The sequence below is a fragment of the Antechinus flavipes genome, chromosome 5, assembly GCF_016432865.1.
Source record: "Antechinus flavipes isolate AdamAnt ecotype Samford, QLD, Australia chromosome 5, AdamAnt_v2, whole genome shotgun sequence".
NCBI classification, from domain to species: domain Eukaryota; kingdom Metazoa; phylum Chordata; class Mammalia; order Dasyuromorphia; family Dasyuridae; genus Antechinus; species Antechinus flavipes.
Window position 1 is genome coordinate 225,598,225 of NC_067402.1, and position 20,700 is coordinate 225,618,924.

General features: G+C 38.4%; 1 protein-coding gene across 1 annotated transcript in view; it reads right to left on the bottom strand.

Moving 5' to 3' along the window:
* The window catches only part of ACVR1B (activin A receptor type 1B), a 42,984-nt gene extending 25,779 nt beyond the window's left edge, over window positions 1-17,205 (bottom strand). Inside the window, exon 1 of the mRNA XM_051963584.1 lies at window positions 17,069-17,205. Within this exon, the coding sequence (XP_051819544.1) occupies window positions 17,069-17,159 (91 nt within the window). The 5' untranslated portion in view covers window positions 17,160-17,205. The remainder of the gene's footprint in view (window positions 1-17,068) is intronic.
* Between the last annotated feature and the right edge of the window lie 3,495 nt (window positions 17,206-20,700).

Here is a 20,700-nt window from a genome sequence, read left to right on the forward strand (position 1 = left end):
AGTAGAATCAGAATCTGGCTATAGATTAGTTGAAGCATCTAATTTACTTCTGGGCTTCAAAAAACATTAAAAAGAATTACTAATAATGAAAGTGAAACCTTTCTTTCCTTCCCAATTGTCATACATTGGGAGGAAATCCACCATTTCTGCTACTTGAGCTTGACATAGTCCCTCCAAACTCAAGTTATCTATCTTTGACACAGGCATAAAGGACACGAGTGCTTTCCCAGACGTAAATTCCAAAAGACTGGAGATAGCTCCAAAATTTCCAAGTTTACAGCTACCAAAGAATGACTCTATGACTTTCTGAAACTACAGTATTAACATTTGTAGTCTATGAGGTATCACAGATATAGATCTAGAAGGGCCTTCAGAAATCATCTGATTTGGGCAATTAGATGGTGCAGTAGATAGAGCACTGGAGTTCAAATCTGTCATCAGATATTTAATACTTCCTAGTTTTATGACACTGAGCAAGTCATTTAACCTCAATTATCTAGCCAAAATAATAAATAACTGACTGAACCCCTACATTTTATATAGAGAGAATTTTGAGGCTTAGAGAGATTACCAATGACAAATGGAAGAACTAGAATTTTAATTCAGATCCTTTAAATCAAATCCAAAGCTCTTTTCATTACACTATGCTGCCTAATATATCTTTAATTTTTTGTTTGTTTTTCTTGAGAAATCTATGACGTCTTATACAAGAGAATAGATAATAGCATTTGAGAGAGTTAGATCTTTTATTTGCCCTAAACTTATTTCAAGTTTCAAAAAAGTTCCTCTAATTTTCACATTTTAAGACTCAGGACACAAAGAAAAAAATCACCTTTTCCATGTCTTTTATGATTTTAAGAGACCACGATCACATCTCAAAACAACAAACATTTATTTAGTGCTAGGCACTATGCTAAGTGCCACTGATTTGAAGACAGAAAAGGAACACATACAAAGAAATATAAGTATATAAATTTTTTTAAGTTTACACCTATGATTTTATTTATTATAAGGAACCACCAGTGAGGAAGTTCCATTTACTCATAGATCAACAACTATTTTACAACCAAATTTTCCTAGGAAATGGAGAGGTTAAATGAGTTGTTCAGGATCACAAAGCTAGAATATTCAATATCAGGGCAGGATTTGAACCCACTGCTTCTTGTCATACAAAATATGTAAAGAGGAAAATACAAAATAGTTTTTTTTTTTTTTTTTTTTTGCGGGGCAGTAGAGAAGAGAACTACAAAACTATATCAGGAAAGCTATAGGAACCTAAGCTGGACTATGAAGGCTTTTTAGCAATTCTATAAGATAAATAAAGAACCAAGGTGAGAAATGGAATGCTGAGTACCAGGAACAGCAATTAAGTCAGTTCATCAAGAACAGAAAGGGGTGAATAGGAGTAATGTGAGCTATGTCTCGAGAGCCTTATGTGAAAGGTTTTAAATGCTAAACAAAGGGGTTTGTATTTTATTCTAGAGACCATAGGAACCTAGTGAAGCTTCCACAGCAGGGATGACCTAAGTTATATAAGAATTATCAATTTGGTGACTGTGTAGAGGATGAATTAGAAAAGGACTATATTGGAGGCAGGGAGATTGAACTACCACGTTAGTCCAGGTAAAAGTGATGAGGGATTGAACTAAGTGGTGCTATGTAAGAGAAGATATGTTATGGAGATAGAATCTATAAGACTTAGCAAATAATTAGCTGGCAGGGAAAGGAAACACAGGGTAGAGGGAGAATCCTTATCTGTATGTGTTCATATAACAGCTTCCCATTTCCATGCTATTTTGTTTGGCAATCTCTAATTCCATGTCTTTCTTAAGACAGGCAAGCAAACCTGCACCTAGCATTCCAGGTATAATTATAGCAAGATTCTGTAAAAAGAGAGAATATTTTCTGTTTGATTTTTCATAACTTTTATGCTAATACTTAGCATTCTGTGTATTTCTTGCTCCTCCAAAAACATTCTGGAATGATATCTTTAGTTAGTAACTTAAAATGACAATTGGGACCTTTTCTCATCATTTTAACAGTACAACATGTGATATTTCTCCTCTTAAAGGCTTTATTTTTCCACCACGAAATGAATCCACCTTTTACACACACACACACACACACACACACACACACACACACACACACACACACCCCCTTTCTGATGAACTCTAACAGATCAGACTGCTTGCCTCCTCTAGAAATTACATAGTTTTTCCATCAATATAGTGTACTTGCTTAAGTGATTAGTGATAAACTAGTGGTAAACAGATAATCAGCCTGGAAGACAGAAGACCTGAGTTCAAGTCCTACCTCTGAAATATGCTATTTTTGTGACTGGGCAAGTCTTAACCTGAACAGAACGGAACCTATTAGTGAGATGTGTAAGCAACTCTCTATAAAATGAAGTTCCCTGTAACCATAAAATTATAGGTCCTATCCTTGTCCTTATAAGCCTTGATGATATCTTCCACCATATATTATAGAATTTTTCATTAAGATCGAAATCAAATAAAATTCTACCAGTTTAGAAGGTGGAGTCAGGAGAGTCAAGAAGTATTTTTGCCTAGCTCATCCAGCACATCTCTTCTACAAGCTAGAAAGAAACTGAATTCTGATCAGAAAAAACAAGAAAAAGTCACAGTGAGTCATTTTTCCACTCAAAAGTAGCTTAGAAAAATAAAGAGGTCTGAAGACATTGAGTGGGAGCTAGATAGGACTAAAGCATGGCATCAATGAGGCAGGAGAAATCCAGAGGCCAAGAATTGAAAGGGAGACAAGACAGAGCATCTGGACAGGAAACACGGGTAGAAAGAGATCCTAAAGAATCCCTAAACTGGGGTACAGGAACAGGTGTTATAAGGCAACCTTGATACCCATTATATATTTTCAGATTACAGATAACAGGGTGGAGAGGAACAGCTGCAAGGCAAAAATTCCAGAAACTTAGCTGTGTGGCTCCGAACCATGAGCAGAATTGAGATTTGGTTCTAACCTTTAACCAAGGTGGAATAAGTCAGGAGACTAAGACCAAAGGACAGCCCACAGTTTAGTCTCTCTGAGCAAACAGTGCCTGAAGTAGACCTGATTTGCAAAAAGCTCAGACTAGGAGGGTAGTGAACAGATTCCTTCCCAGATCATACTGCTTTTAGAAGTACTGAAAACTTGCAGATCTCCAGACTGAACTGTGAAAGCTGAAGAATATAAAACAACAGAAACTTAGGCTAGACATCTCCCTTAGAAGTGGGCAGAGCCTAACACTTAACACAAAATTAAAAATAAAGAATTATGCAAGAAGAATAAACAATAACAAAAAAAAAAAGACCACAACTATAAATTGCTTCTCTGATGAGAGGAAAATTCAAGACTCAAACACAGAAGATAATGAACAGATTCATAAGCAAAGCCTCAAAGGAAAAATGCAGATTAGACTCATGCCCAAAAAGAATTACTAGAAGAGTTAAAGGCACTAAAAATTTTTTTTAAATCAAATGGTAGCAATTGAAGAAAGATATGAAAAGGGAGTTAGCAGCTTGGTTAAAGAGGCATACAATTTTACTGAAGAAAATAACTCCTTGAAAATCATAACTATTTAAACAAAATGCTGACTTCATGAGACAGCAAGAAATAATAAAGTCAAAGGATTTAAAAAGTAGAAGAAAATGTAAAATATAGGAAAAGTGACCTGAAAATTAGACTGAGATGAAATAATTTTAATAATCACTGGAGTATCTGAAATTCAAGAAGGGGGAAGAGAGAAAGAGAAGAAAAAGAGGAAGAGAAAGGAGAAGTGCTTTGACATCATTTTTCAAGAAATTATAAAGGAAAATTGCTGAAAAATATTAGAATCAATGGACAAAATAGAAATCAAAGAAATACACAAGTTGTTTTCTGAAAGAAACCCCAAAATGAAAATTTCAAGGAATATTGCAGCCAAAATTCAGAGCTGACAAGTTGAGGAGAAAATACTACAAGCAGCCAGAAAGAAAGAATTCAAGGACCTCAAAAGCCACAGTTAGTATCACATAAGTTTTAGCAGTTATTGACAGAAACAAAAAGAAGGCTTGGAATATGACATTCTGAATCTAGGTTACAACCAAGAATAATCTTCCCAGCAAAACTGAATACAATTCTACAGAGAGGAGAAATGGACATTTAATGAAATAGAAGGCTTTCAAGAATTCCCAATGAAAAGAAAACCTACTAGTTCATTGGCAGAGCAGCTCCTTGAATGAATAAAATCATTTGTTAAGGTTTATTATGTCCAAAGCACTGTATTAAGTACTGGATATACAAACAGAAAAATAAGACAGTCTCTGTACCCAAGATTTCCAAATTCTAATGGAGGAGACATATTTGAAAGGCTTCAGCTACAAGTTTGATGGAGAAGTCTCATGGTCCTTAGATAGCAAAACAGATGTTAACGCCTCCTTTTTTTTTTAATGACATTTAATGTTACTATTTCCAGGGCTCTAGGACTCATGGACCGAGGTCAGGGCTGTCTTCATTAGCATCCAATGAGAGATGGTAGTCACAGTGGTGGTAGTGGTTTGACATGCCCAGAGTATGCTCCCTCTTTTCATTCCCTCAGAATGCCTTGTTGCTTCAGCTAGGATAGCTTGTCTTGCATTTATACCAATAGGTTACACACTTTGGTAGTGTTCTACAATATTACTCTTGTGTTTCTTAGAAATTCTAAGGAGGATGCAATTATTTAAACCTCTTCTACTGATTAGATCTAGAAAATTCTGTGCAGTTAACACTGTTTAGTCTAAGAGTACTTCCAACCTATATGCTTCAGGGGATGTTGGATGTGGTACCAAAGCAAGTAATTAATTGCAGCTTTCTGATTTTTTTATTTCTGAAAGTAGCTTTTGCATCAGGATTACTAAGTGATTCAACTGATTCTCTAAAGTGGTTCCCTTCCTTCTGGTATATTTTTAAATAACCTGATTATTTGCTTTGGTATCCCTTGCAGGTTATATGTCTAATAATTTTCTTTGGCTTTCCAAGTACCTCAAAAAGAATGAGACTTCCATTTTTGGAAGGATGTGATTTCCTTTGCAAGAGTCTTTTTACTCTCTAGTTGGTATTTATTATTGCATCTGCCCTTTCTCCCTGCAACCAAGTCATCTTGATCCTTGGTACACATTTATCCTAGCCTTCTAATAAGACATTTATAGGTGGTCTGATAATTATTATACTTTTTCTTTTCTAAATCAGTCATAATAACTCTCTGTACTAGTTCTTATTCACAACTCAAAAGCAAATTTGGTATATTTCCATTCCTTATGGGTTCAAAATCTTAGGGCCATATTTTGTTTGAATTTTGCCAAATTATGATTAGATAACTGAAATTCCCAACTGCTAAGACTAAGTCTGTAGCGTTCACAATTCTATTGAACATTTCCACCTTAAATTCACTATCCTAGCTAAGTGGTTGGTGCCATATCCCTATAAGTACATTTTTATCATATAATTATGGAATTATCATGCAGAGACTACATAGTAATGATTTTCATTCCATTTCTATTGATGTTGTATTAGATTGTATTTCATATTTGTCCATTCCTATCATTCCTAAAGAGTCTAGAAATTATTGTCGTCTACCAAGTTTCCCTGAAAACAATCATATGAGAATTGTCATTTACTGCCAGATATACTAATTCATCCATTTTATTCCTTAGGTTTCTAAAATTGATAAAACTCAGTAAGGAGAACTAATAAGTACACAAACCTCTTTTATCAACAGGAGTGGCCTAGACAAATGCTAGAATTTCTACTCAAAAATGGTTATGCTGAGAAATCGGATGCTGAAGAATCATAGTTCCACAATCATGCACTCAGGTTGATCATGTTTGCGCTCTGACACAAAACCACTAAAGTAATAACAATTCACATTTATAGAGTACTTTAAAGTTTTATAAAGCACTTTCCTCACAACAATATGAAGTATCATCCACACTTTACAGATAAGGAAATGGAAGTCCTGAAAGATTAAATAACTTGATTATGGCCAGTTTTAGAAATAGCAGTCTAAATTTCAATCTGGATCTTTTGATCTCAAGCTAAATAGTCTTCCTACTATATATGTATATAGTATCTCCCAAATTCTAAGTATTTTCAAGAAATTGGTACTGTCCTATCTATCTCTAAGGCTCAGGGTTATGAGCAAGAAATTCTTGTAAAAAATAAAGTTCAGTTGTAAAGTTCTCTGTTTTGGTTTCCTTGGGGTCTCTGGAAGCAGCTTTCTTTTCAGTTCAGTAATTACCACAAGTGTAGCCAGGTATTAAAGTCCAAATCCTTGACTGTCTCCTTTCTTGGGCCCGGTTAGCTTTCTTAGAGGCCTATCTCTCTCCTTTGTTCCAAGAGCTTGGCCAGTCCTTTGTGTTCTCTGCCTCTGCCAGCTTCTTGAGGTCCTCCAGAATGTGTCTTGATTTCTGTGGGGGAGGCAGGAGGACCACCACCATGGTCTCTGTCTTCCAATTCTGCATTCTGGATGAGTTTGTCTGAACTTATATGCTCTCTTATCATTGGTGTGAATCTTGTGGAACTATATTAAGTACTAAGTACATTAAGTACAAGTACTGAACTAGAAAACTGTTAAGCACCATGCTAAATAACCATTGTCTCTATCAATTCCACTGACTTAGCACCTTGTAATAATCCTTTGTTTCAAGTTCAGAGTTCTGGCCCATAACATTCAGCAATAAAAAAAATTCAAAAGAAAAAAATTACCTTTTCTTTATCTACAGTTTCTAAATTATTCTTCCCTTCCACTAGAATCACCAAATAGGATTAAAAAGAAGATTAAAAAACAATTCCTTGAAATGGATTGATTCAAGATGGCTCACTGTCAATTATGAGTGTGCAACTAGTAGTATCTTGGAAATCAAAAATCTGAGAGATTTTCCTGAATTAACCAGGATTCATTCCCCATTTTGTTTAAAAAGCATCTTAGAAAAAATACAGTTGCCTTATTATATAAAGGAAGCTGAACAGTAAGGGAAAACCCAGTTTTGACAATAAGAACTTGATAAGCTGGTTCTTTAGTTCATTTGTAGCCAGAAAAAGGGCCTAGAAATGAGGTATACATGAAAGGGAAGGTGTCAGAGAAGCCAGTTCAGCACTGCATCCATTATACACAATACCTTTCTGACATTTTGCTTGGAAACAAACCCAACCCTAGAGAGCTGTTTAAACAAGTTCAACCTTAAGCCTCAGGTCTACAGAATGAAAGCTTTGTTCTTTCCCCAAATAAATGCTTGGCATTTATGCTAAGGAAAACTGTCAGAGCAACTTAATCTATGATGGAGGGTAGGAATGACCATCCTGAAGGGTCCCTGTGGCTGCCTGGGAGGTTGAGTGGCATGTGCAAAAAGGATAGAATGAATCCAGTCATTCCTGGATCATCAAGACAGCCATTATATTTAATAAACTATCCATTATGTATCAAATACTAGGAAGGGAGTAAGGTAAAGAGAAGGAAACAATCATTCTTTACTTTATTCTACAATAAAACAAAATACAAAAAATACTTCATTGTTTTCTATAGTCAACCTCTGTGGGGCTTTCATTTTATCTGGTTTATCAGGGCAACAATAGTTATTTGAGACTGAAGCTTACGAAAGGTATCTTCTTCCTGACCTACTTACTGTACTAAGGATGAGTATTTTAAAGACAGTGGGGATGCAGTTTTGAGAAAGAAAAAGGCTTAGGTTAGTTGCTTTGGTCAGAAGAAAAGTGAAAGAGCTTAATACAACAAATATTAGGTGCCTAAATGCAGGGGATGCAAAGAAAAATAGAATAACTGGAGCAAAATAAATAGATAATAGGCTAAGAGATGAGAATTGATATAAGAAAGAAGAGGAGGCTATCCTGTTCAAAGTGGCTCAAAAAGAAGACCTCAGTAGAATATTAGAGGGAATGGTAAACAAAATATTAGAGGTGAACAGAGATAAAACTAAAAATGCAACAGTACAAATGTGATGTTATTCCTGAAGGGATGGAAATAAAAGGGCAGATAGTATGAGCGGGGAAGGGGGGAAAAGGTAATAGTTGGTTAACTGTTTTTAAGTAGAGAAATATGGATAAGATGGATCTGAAAACTTGTACTAGAGAAAGTTGGGACTTATTAAGATAGGTAAGATCTTAGTATGGCAAATATCATTCAAAGAAAGATTCTGTACAACAAAACAATTTTTACTTCCTAAGTGTGAACTGATAATGCAGTAGTAGTATAGTATTATGTTATACTATAATCTAGCTTTGATCTACTTTCTAAATCTCTTAAAAATATTCTAAGATAGCATTTGTGTCCTTTAAAATGTATTTTTTTAATTTAATTTTTATTTAATAATTACTTTATATTGACACTCGTTTCTGTTCCGATTTTTTTTTCCCTCCCTCCCTCCCTAGATGGCAAGCAGTCCTTTATATGTTGGATATGTTGCAGTATATCCTAGATACAATATATGTTTGCAGAACCGAACAATTCTCTTGTTGCATAGGGAGAATTGGATTCAGAAGGTATAAATAACCCGGGAAGAAAAACAAAAATGCAGATAGTTCACATTCGTTTCCCAGTGTTCTTTCTTTGGGTGTAGCTGCTTTTGTCCGTCATTTATCAATTGAAACTCAGGTCTCTTTGTCAAAGAAATCCACTTCCATCAAAATATGTCCTCATACAATATCGTTGTCGAAGTGTATAATGATCTCCTGGTTCTGCTCATTTCACTTAGCATCAGTTCATGTAAGTCTCGCCAGTCCTCTCTGTATTCATCCTGCTGGTCATTTCTTACAGAACAATAATATTCCATAACATTCATATACCACAATTTACCCAGCCATTCTCCAATTGATGGGCATCCATTCATTTTCCAGTTTCTAGCCACTACAAACAGGGCTGCTACAAACATTTTGGCACATACAGGTCCCTTTCCCTTCTTTAGTATTTTAAAATGTATTCATACAACAACTGGCTTTTCTAAGGATTGGATGCTTTGCAAGGAAGAACAGGGTAGATAGAGAACACTGAGCTGTAACTGAACTATTCTGGTTTCTTAAGCCTTTTCACCAACTAAGGAGCAGAACAACAATCTGATTTCAAGCTCTTGGTGGAGAGGGACAACTTAGGTTTCTTTTATAGAAGAAATTTTGCATCACAAGGTAATCTCAATTAACAGAATGAATTAACCTATTTAAGATAGCTTGGCCTACAAGAAAAGCTGAATATTGCAGAATTGATGTTTTCGAATTGTGGGGATAGAGAAGACTATTGAGAGTCCCTTGGACAGCAAGGAGATCAAATCAGTCAAAGTAAAGACTGTTCACTGAAAGGTCAAATACTTAAGTTTAAATACTTCGGCTACATAAGAAGAAGACAAGCCTCATTGGAAAAGAACTTGATGTTGGGAAAGATTGAAGGCAAAAGAAAAAGAGGATGGCAGATGTTGGCTGAATAGGGCCATGGAAACAATAAACATGAACTAAGACAAACTTCAAGAGACAGTGAAAAATAAAAAAGCCGGTCATGCTATAGTCTATGAGGTCATGAAGAATTGGACTTAACTGAACAACAGCAATCTACCATTATAAAACCTCTGGCCTAAAATATGCATATGTATGCACTAATAATTAGTAAGTGCTCACTGGACACTTAGTACCTAAAAATACAGTATTAACTGAAATATTCTTCAACTTCCTGACTATTACGCACTTAAGAATTTAAGCAATTTAAAAATAATGGATCATATTTATATAGCACTTAGTGCTTTATGTTTATCATTTATTTAATCCTTACAAATCAGTGACAAGAAGGCTTAAATTGGGTCAGATCAGTTGTATATCCTCTCTGAAATATGATCTTTGGAGCCTGCAGCTGATTAAAGACCATCTCTCCCATTAGAGTGTAAGTTACTTGAGAGCAGGAACTGTTTTTGGCTCTCTTTGTACCGCAGCTTTAGCACTGTGCCGTTTTTATTATTGTTCAATCATTTCAGTTGTATCTGGCTCTTCATAACCCCATTTTGGGATTTTCTTGGCAAAGCTATTGGAATGGTTTGCCATTTCCTTCTCCCACTCATTTTGCAGATGAGGAACTGAAGCAAATGGTGTTAAGTGACCTGCCTAGGATCACACAGCTACTAAGTATCTGAGGCAGACTTCAAACTCATGAAGATGAGTCCTCCAGATTACAATCCCAGTGTTCTACCCACTGTACTGATGCGGGAAAGATTCCTTTCTAGATTACCATCCTCTCCTAGTTAATAATGTAAATTGCCCTTTAACTCACAAATCCCAGTCCCTTTGAATTCCAATAGAAGATCTGATCTGTTCCCAGCCCCACCCGGATCTGAGCCAACTTTGAGGCTACACCTGAAAGCCCCTTGAGCTAAGTCTCCTATTATAAAAAGGCCACACTGGGAACCCCTCTTTGCAGAGATTCCAAACATGGCTACCATGTGAGGACCCTCTGTCCACTAGACCCTCTGTGCCCTCCTTATCTCTACCTTCGCCTATACTTTAACTTTGCTTACCCAATAATAAACCTCTTTTATCAATCTAGCTCTCCGGGCCAATAAATGCTTTTATTGGGAACTCGCGCCGCTACTAGACCCCCTTGTGCCGAATCTGTACCCCAAACCTGCCACTAGACCTTAACCCTAATTTCATTTAGGTACCCCAAAGCTAGACCTCAACAGTACCACCTAGCTGCCCCACATTGCCATAGTAAGGGCTCAGTAAATGCTTTTTGACTTGACACAGTTAATGAATGTCTGGTTTAGGATTCAAGCTCAAATATTCCTGACTCAAGTCTATTATGCCAACCTTTTTCTCAACTTAAAATATTCACTCCCTAACTACCCACATAATCTTCTTCTCAAAGGATGCACAAAAGACTTAAGAAAATGGAAAAGAAGAGGGAAAGAGATAGAAATATTAGCCATATAAAACCTGAATTAAAATGACTTCTTTTCATTTATTGATTCACCCAAGATAGAGAATGGACTTCAGTTCTACTTTTGGTAGCTTCTACAATTCTTAGAGGCTGATAGGAGAAGTGTGATGACTCCTATTTTACAGATGAAGGAACAGATACAAAAGAGTTAAGTGCATAAGATGATTGTCTTATGGGAGACTTTAGACTGTGACTTCAAAACAAGTGATGGTTGAGGGAATGGTGCTGCGAGAAAACTGTTAAGAGGCAGAAACCCAAGAAGCCTGCCCAGGAGGAAAAAATACTTAAGAAAAAGTACAGATTCTAGAACAATGCTTTAAAATAGATGTTTCAATCTGGCCAATGTTTCAGCATAAGATCAGATCAGCAAACCCTTATATTTTTGTTTACAAAAAATCAAATGGAAGTATAGCAGAATCTGCATGCAAGTAGAGAAAAAACTGAGAAGACAGCTCATGTAATATTAAGGTTAAAAGGAACCTTTGAGGTCACCTGGGCCAATATCTTCATTTATCGCTGAGGAAACTGAGGTCTCATAAAAGGGAATCCCTGAAGTCAAATCGTAAGTCAGTGTCTTCCGTAACACAGATCTCCTGACTTCTACTACAAGATTCTCTCCACTACATATGAGCACCAAATCTAAAATTAGAAGAGATCTCAAGAAGATCTTAGTAAACCATGTTTTTTAGTAAGCATATTGAGGAAAGCAAGAAAAGAAAAAGGCATTAACACAGTACCAAGACAAAGACCCTGGAGAAATTCTATGTAGGCAATTGGGAGAGCTACTCTTCTACTTAAAAGATTTCACTGTTCCCCATAAGTTTTGCATAGAATGACTGGATGTTGATGCCTACAGCACTACCATTGTCAACGAGATTGACGGGAAGAAAGGTTTTAGAATACTTTTTTAAAAAATACAAAAAGAAAATGAGAAAAATCTTACCAAAAAAATTCCATCTAACAACAACAACAACAAAATACACATTAAGTCCAAACAATGATGGGAGTCCAAGATGAGTGTTCCAAGTAGAAATTTTATCAATAAACAGTATAAGACAGATTTTAAAGATGAAAATACAACAATGAAAATATTAGATGAACCTTTGTGTTAGCTTCTGCTGCGCCTTAGGACTAAATAAAGTAGAGAAAAGCATGAACTAGATTTACTCCTAAGAACAGACTGTAATGCAAAGCAATTCAAGTTGACAAGCCTCTTCAGCAGGTTTTGATGGAAACAGCAGCAGCAGATCTCACCAAATTACTGATTTATATGGTGGCAAAGGGCTGCAATGAGCTTTTGGGGATGAAATTGGCCTATCTATAATATCAGAGCCCACCAAAGTCAGTCACTCAAATACAATTTTTCATAAGAATACCATTCAATTTCAAGTCATTAAACATTTATTAAGTGCCTCCTAGATTTCAAATGCTGGACCAGGTGCTGGGGATGCAGAGATAGTCCATTTCCCCAAGGAAACTTACATTCCACTGGGGAAACAACATATACAGTGCCAAATTAAAAAATTATTACAAATTAAACATAAAGAAATTTCAGGGATGGGATGGGAGGGCAGGAAGTCCTGGCTGCAGTTAGAAAAGGCGGAAGCCTTCAGAGATGGCACTTGAGCTGAGCCTTGCCTGGAACTAGAAATTCCACTAGGTAAAGGGCAAAGAGGCAAGAAACGGAATGCCATGTATGGGGAATGTGAAGTTGACCAGTTTGGCTGGAACAAAATATGAGGGGAGTAATATGAAAAACGGGATGGAGCCACAATGTGAATCTCTATTTTAAGACAGAGGCAATAGGGAACCACTGAAACTTAATAAGCAACAAAGCAATGGTTAGATAACAATATTATTCAAAAATTCTCCATCAGTTCAACAAGTACATATGAAGAACCCACTATGTTCCAGGCACTGTGTTAAGCACTGATGATGCCAAGAAAAACAAAACAAACAAAACAAAACAAAACAAACAGTCCCTACTTTCAAGGAGTTCACAATCCAACTTTAGATAGAGCAACTCAGTCCAGTGTTAAGGTGGGTTCAAAAATCGGTTTAGAGAATTGACAAGAAAGAAGGAGGTAAGAATCTGAAAGCAAAAAGTAACGAGAATTTTTGCTAGGAATTTGGCAAAGAAAGGGAGGTTACACAGGACTAAAAGCTTGAAGTGACAGCAGGATCAAATGAAGGGTTTGTCAGTTTTTTTTTTTTTTTATGATGGGGAGGTCTAGATCTGTTTGTTGGTAGTAATAGTTAAGGAGCCAGTGGATAAAAGGAATGGAAGAGATGATTGACACAGTTAGTTCCCAGAGAAGAGAAGGGACAAAAATCTAAGGAATCTGGTCTTGGTAAGCAGAAGATTCATCTCTTTCTTAGAGACAACAGGGAATGATGAGGAGATCTGAAATGTAGAAGTGATAACAAGAGAGAAATCATTAAGGATTGCCTTAATTTTCTTAGTTAAGTATGAGGTTCTCCTTGAAGAGTAGAGAAGATAATGTAAAGGTCCGGAAAAGATCTGGTGGGAAGTGTGATAAAAGGTGAATCAGAGATAATTTAAAGATTTGCCCTATAGGCAAGTGAAGGCCCAAGTGAGATTAGATAAAAATAAACATAGTGGATTCAGGCTTTTGGAGTATGTGATTTCCTCCAGAAGGGATCAGCAGCATGGAATAGGACTAAAGATGAGAAATGGAGAGGGTAATCCAGGTTTGGGGTTTGGGAAAGGATGAGTAGCAATATATGACAAGGGGGTGAAAGAATTCAAGGACAGAAGACAGTATAAAGCTGAACTGGAGTGCAAGATTGAAAACGAGATCAAGTCTTGCTTTTGTCACCCATGTGATTGGGGATACTTAACTGTAGGCTTCAGTTTCTTCACCTGCAAAATGAAAGGACTGGGTTAGTGTACTCTAAAATCCCTGTTAGCTTAAAAATCTTCACCCCTATGAAGCAGGGTATTTATTAGAGAGTACTGAGAGGACATTATACCAAATCATCAGGAAAAGATATGTTAAAATCTCTGACATAGTAAAGACACAATAAAAATTCCCATTAAAGGAGTCTCCAACATTCCAAAGAACCTTTTAAGATGAAGTTCTCAGTCTAATCTCCTCTTTAGTTCCCAACTGGCCCAAATCTGGCTCTAAGTTCTTATGTAACATAAACCATAAACATATCCAGAGTTGCATAATAAATAATATGGTGCCAAACCAAAAAAGCTAAGCAGGTCACTCCCTCCAGAATCTCAGATGGCCCAGGTACAGGGCTAGTTGTACAAATGTTAAAGACCTGTCCTCCAAGGCAGAGATTAACTTGAAAGAATCTAAAAGTAGCCTGCCAAAATGCATAAATAAAAAGAATTAACACTGTGACAAATGGTATTTCCTTCAATCACAAAGCAGTTATTCTACCCTGATAAGATAAAAAGTAATCCAACATTGCTTATTCACATAAGTACAGAAACTGTATCTAAAAATACTCAGCCAACTGGATATCAGTAATTCAGCCTCACAAATGTCCCCAAAAGAACAGCATGTATCATTTCTTTTACAATATAGAGAGAAGAACTGAGGTACACAGAGGTTAAAACTTGCTCAAGGACAACCTGTGGGGGAACAAAGTTCTGGTATTGCAACTAATAGTCCAAGTTTCAACTAATATATGTCTTCCATAAGTCATATGGACAGATAAAAGATATGGAGAGACAATGGATTCATTTATTCACTGTTGTAAGAATCAACTTTTACTGAACATAATTATTTTACTGAATGGACATCTGGATTCAAATTAGATCTCAGAATTTCTACTCTCTATCATCAAGGTTTCTACTGATGTTGAAAAAATAGAAAAAATTTTCTATTGCCTCTCCTAAATCAAATAATTTCATATATTTTTTTAAATAAGTGAAATATGAACTCCCCAGATGAACCTGAAAAAGTATGATACTCCTAATCAAACAGTTCAGTGCCATAACTTTATCAGGGCACAAACTTCTTCCCCTTCCCACAGTCAGCATTTTATTAAGGTGCAAAGGTCCCAGTACTGCACCAGCCTCTCTCTTTATTAAATGAATAGTCTTCCAAACCATTCATTCTTCTGTTACAAGGTCCGAGAAAAAGTATGAAATGCTTTAGAACTACCCTGCTCTATTTCTAACCCATCTAATACAGATAAAATAAATCTGATGAACATACACAGGAGAAAAGATTCAACTAGTTGTCACCCCATGGCCCATAGTTTGCTTTCCCAGAACTGACGTTCTACTCTAATCCTTTTGCAACAGTGGTTTCCGGTGCATTCACTGCGGGCAACTAGATGTGTCCCGGAAAAAAATTGTGGTGTCTGGCCAAGAAGTTTTAAGGCCTTGGAGAATATCAGCTGGACATACAACCCCTTTCTAATTTAAAAAAGAAACAGGGGGGAAAAAAATGAAGAAACAAAATCCCGCCCAACTTCCTCCCTTATTGGACATTCTTTTTAGGAAAGGTTAAGGAAAGCAGGCTGTGGCTCATTCAAAACAAGCTGGGTTATCAATTAAACATTTTAGGTAGGTATTTGATTCTTTTACTTAGACTTTTAAAAACAAACATTAAAAAAAGACACCAGGGAAAGACTTGTTACAGTCTGTGATACATTAGGAATATAATAAAAATCCTTAAGAAAGAAATTTAAGGAGTTATTCATAATATTCTAAACAAGGGTAAATCAAATTCCTTTTCGTAATAACATTATATCTTCCAGAAATATAGTCCATTGTAACTACTCCCATCCCACCACCATGAAATCTCCCTATTCATGGAAGTCATCATTTCACCACAAATGCTGTTAGTTTCTATTCACACACCTTTACACTGTGTTCAAAAACCATACTACACGGAGTAGTTGCCTATATAATACGGTAATAATGAAGAAAACACAGGACGCCAAACAGAAGCATTAGTGAAGTGAACAAAGACAGAATGCACACAAGCCAGCTACTAGCAAGACCAGATATTCAAGTTAAAAATAATAAAAAAAATTTTTTTCAGACTCAAAGTGCAATGATCCCTTTCCTGTTTGGACTATTTACGAAAGGCAGGACCATCATCTGTAGTTGAAAAAACAGTGTTAGAAAATAAAAACGCACACTATATTCCATTGTTGAAAGGTTGGTGGTTGCTGAGAATTCAAAGCAGCAGATTCTGTGTTATTAACCTGGAGTTCTGATGATCCCTCCCAGACAAAAGTACAGGTTAATAATCACTTCAATTCAGACAAAAGCTTCACCTACCACCTCTAAGGCAAAACCCATTTGAATCGATTATTCCTTAAATTAATACTATTTTAGGATTTCAATGGCGCCTCTAAAATCCAAAGGGCTTCACAAAGAAGAGATAGTGTTGCTGAAACATGTCCATCTCCTGTTGTGTCGGATGGGCATGTCAGACAAGAAGGCTTAAGGTTGTTTGGGATAGAAGGTAAGTTTTTGTTTGTTCATTTTTTCTTGGGGGAGGAGGAGGGAAATCTTGGCCAAGGGCAGTGGGAGAACTTCCTCCCCTAGGATCTTTATGTAATCTTGGAGGCTAAAGGTAGATCTTAGATTTTTATCAAGATTTCGCGTAAAAGGCATCAACAAGGTAATTAAATGAATAGGGCCCCTGCCATTCGTTTCCCTAGGGTGAAAAATATTTGTCCATTTCGAATCCTAGGGTTACCCTCCCCAGTCCTTCCAAACATCGTGTGTGTGTGTGTGTGTGTGTGTGTGTGTGTGTGATGGGGGGGGGGGGGTCCCAGTGATTGGGGGAGGGAGTCAAGGCTATTTCCCTCCCCAGGATGTGGGCAGGTAGAGAGATCGGGGGAGACCCCGGTCCCGGAATATGCAGGGCAGAGGGGAAGGTTGGCACCTCTTCCCCAGGCCCGGAGGGCGGCGACCACGCCTCGCCGGGCAGGCGGAGAAGGGATCCCCGTAGCGCCGGGGCCGAGCCGAGCCAAGCCGAGCCCGCGGACGGCCCGGCGGGCGGAGGGAGAGAGGGAGGGAGGAAGGGGGTGCCTCGGTTCAGGCCTCGCCCCGAATCCCGCCCGCTCTCGCCACTCTCCTTCCCCATTCTCCCCGGGACTCACCCTGGGTCCCCCGAGGTCCGGCGCCGCCGCCGCCCTCCAGCAGGAGGAAGACCAAGAGGAGGAAGGAGGAGGCTCCGAACGACTCCGCCATAGTAACAGTCGCTGCCGCCGCCGCCGCCGCCGCCGCCGCCGCAGCCCAGCAGCTCCCGGCGCGCGCTCCCGCGCCCGCCCGCCCCGAGCGCGCGCCCGCCGCCGCCTCCGCCTCCTCCCCGCACGTGCTGTCCCGGACGCCGCGCGGGACCCTCCCGCAGCGAGCGTGCGCGAGGAGTCAGCTAGAGTCCCCCTCGAAGGGAGGGGCGAGAGGTGCGCGGGATTGCCCCTTGATTAAAGAAGAGGCGCGCAGCTCCGCGCTAGGCAGCGGCGGAGAGAGCGCGCACGCGCCCCGCTGAGGGCTCTCCCTCTCCAGGAACCGGCGAGGAGCGCGAGCAGGGAAGGCGGTGCCTCTGTACGTGCGTGTGCGCGCGCGCGCGCCGGGGCGAGGGGCGGTGCGCCGGGGAGCGCGGAGAGCGCGCACCTTGGGGACCGGTCACCTGTGGGACCTTGGCTGCCCCAAATGATGATATCCATGTTACTCTAAAAGGGTTGTAGAAGGAACTGCCTAAAGGTCAACTAGTATTATGGGGAGGTGAGATTTTCCTTTTCCCAATCCCTAAGGAGGCATCCAAAAACGATTAGAGTGGGTCCTTTGGTATGGATAGGGAGTAAGAACGGGTCGCGGTGCCTTTGGTTTGGTCCCAGGCAATTCTTTAGATTTTGAGGCAATGGCCCCCATGCCTTCCGTGTTACCAGAGAGCACTTCATGCACACCTTAATCTCCACTGTCCTTCACACGTCTGAAAGAGAACTCCCAATCACTCTTTTCTGCACTTAACCTTAGAGCAAATATAACCTTGGCAGCGTACTATTAGCCTGTGTTTTTACCAGTTTTGCCGCGAGACTCTAAGCTGCCTAGATTCATTTCAATTAAGCCTTCATTAAGCACCTACTATGGGGTAGAGTACTGGGCTAGCTTCTAATGGGATCTCAAAATTAAGGGAGACAAAATCTACTTTCATTGAATTCAGGATCCATTTACACAAGTGCATTAGCCAATTGTTTAAATTTGGCTTTTTGAGGTCTAAAGAAAGAAAAGATCATTGTTGATTAGGGAGAATGAGGAGGAGGGGGAAATCTCGAAAGACTTCATGAAGGAGGTAGCATTTGAACTAAGATTTCATATTAACTAATAACTACATTTATATGGTGTTTGTAAAGTACTTCTGTCAACTCTCATTTTACAACTGAAGAAACAGGATCGTAGAGATTAAGTAACCTACCTGTCCTATGATCATAGAGCTACTAAGCGTCTGAGGCAATGTTCAAACTCTTCTGGTGCTAGGTCCTCTCTTCTCCTCTCCTCACTGCTGAACACTGACTTGAAGGATAGATAGAATCTCAAAAGGTAAAGATTGAGATGAGCAAGGCATTGGCCAATGAATAAAGTAAAAGCATTTACTCCTTTCAATCTGACTCTCTCACCTGTTTTAACACAATGTAAGCAGATTATGTGTATATTATTGTTCTTGTAACACACAGGTGTACCCTTTCCCCTGCATCCCCTGTGCAATGCCCACTCCAGTTCCCAAAGTTGACATGGATTCAAGGTATTCTATGGTTCTGCATTTATTCAAAACCATTTTTCATGAGCCCCCACTATTGTGTTTACTGTTACAGCCACTCAGAAGGCATAATTAGTTAGAAGCAAGGCATTTAATGAAATCACATAGTAAGAAAAATAATACTATTATTCTTTGTTACAAGGGAAGGCTTAGTTGTTGGTGGTAGAGATATGGAGAAATGATTAAGTGGGGAAATGAAGGAAGGAAAAAGAAAAAGGGGAAGGGAAAGAAAAGAAAATATCAGTAGAATATTTTCCCCATAAATCTGGGACACATTCTCCTGCAAATACACATACCATCAGTGGAAAGAGCGGGGACACAATTAGGGCACAGGTGTTTAAGGGGCCCTAGTGACTTGGATGCTTCAGTGTCCTGTGTTTCTTGGTGACATCACTGTTCTGCTCTTGTTGAGCTGGTTTTTCACTGGGTGTGGCTTTCATCTTGGCCTCCTCCCCACTGGGTAATGCAGTCAGTCTTTTAGTTGCCTGCTACTCCCTGTACCCCACTGGGCTGTTCTCACTGCTGCCACCTACTGGATCTCACCAGGAATCTTTACCTAAGGTGTTATCTCTTCCTCCTAAGAAAATGATTTTCCATCTCAGAGAAGCAAAAACAGAGACAGAGAAATGGATAAAGCATTTGTTAAGTACTTATCACACATGAGATGCTATCTTCTTCTTCATCTCTGCCTCTGAGTTTTCCCAGCTTCATTCAAGTTTTGGCTAAAGTCCCACCTTCATTAAAAAACCATTCCTGTTCCCCCTTAACCTTAATGCCTTCCCTCAGAGATTATCTCCAATTTATTCAGTCTATTGCTTGTTTGTACCTATTTGAATACATGTTTTCTTATCCCATTAGACTCTTGTCTCCTTGACAGCAGAGGCTATTTTTTGCCTTTTTTGGTATCCCCCAGCATGTAGCAGAGTACCTGGCCCATAAAAGGTACTTAATTAATGCTTATTGACTTATTGACTTGACTTGTTTCAACATCTAACTGATCTTTCTGCTTGCAATCTTTCTTGACACCAGTTCAGACCATTGCCAATATTAGTCATTCTGAACTACTATCTTCATGATACTGTCTTGTTTAAGAATCTATAATGGGAGTATAGAGCACTTGTCCTTGAGGCAAGAGGACCTGAGTTCAAATCCAGACTCAGACACTTGACACTTACTAGGTATGTGATCTTTAGCAAGTCACTTATCCTTGCAAAAAAAAAAAAAAAAGAATCTAGAGTGGGTCTCTATTGTCCACAACTAGTTCATCTTTGGGACTCTCAACATACCATTCAAAATGTCCTCTGGGAATATTCCTTAGTTGACATCTTTATTAATGCCTTATCAGACATTGATTCATTACTGCCTAAAAATCTAAACTAGTCATAAGATATATGTAGAAGATGAGAGGAGAGGCAGGTCAGATTAAATAGAACACAAAGGGAGAGAGCTATGAAGGTGGTAGAAAATACAAGAAACAGATTCCCCAGTTCATACTTTTGTCTGTTGCCATTAAAGGGCATCTTTTCTATTGAATCTAGATCATTCCCTCCATAACCACAGTGTTTTTTTCTTGTTATCCATTTCCAACAATGTTTCATGACAACAATTTTCATTAAACACTTCAAAAAGAAACCAGTACTGTTGAATATAGGCCCATTTCAAGTCCAAACTCGTTGGCCTGTCCTTCAAGGCCTCAATAATTAGTCCTCATTTGCTTGCATTTATGTAGTTTTTAAAATACTTTATAAGCATTGTTTACCATTTTTCCTCACAACAACTCTAGGAGGTAGGTGATTTCCATTAAACTGAAGCAGACAAAAATTAAGTGACTTGCCCAGCATCAGGCAGCTAATAAATGTCTGAAACAGTATTTGAATTCAGGTCTTCCTGACTACAACTCCTATGTTCTATCACTATGCACTTAGCTATCCTTTGTTATACATGACAATCCAAAAACATTTGTAAATTATCTTC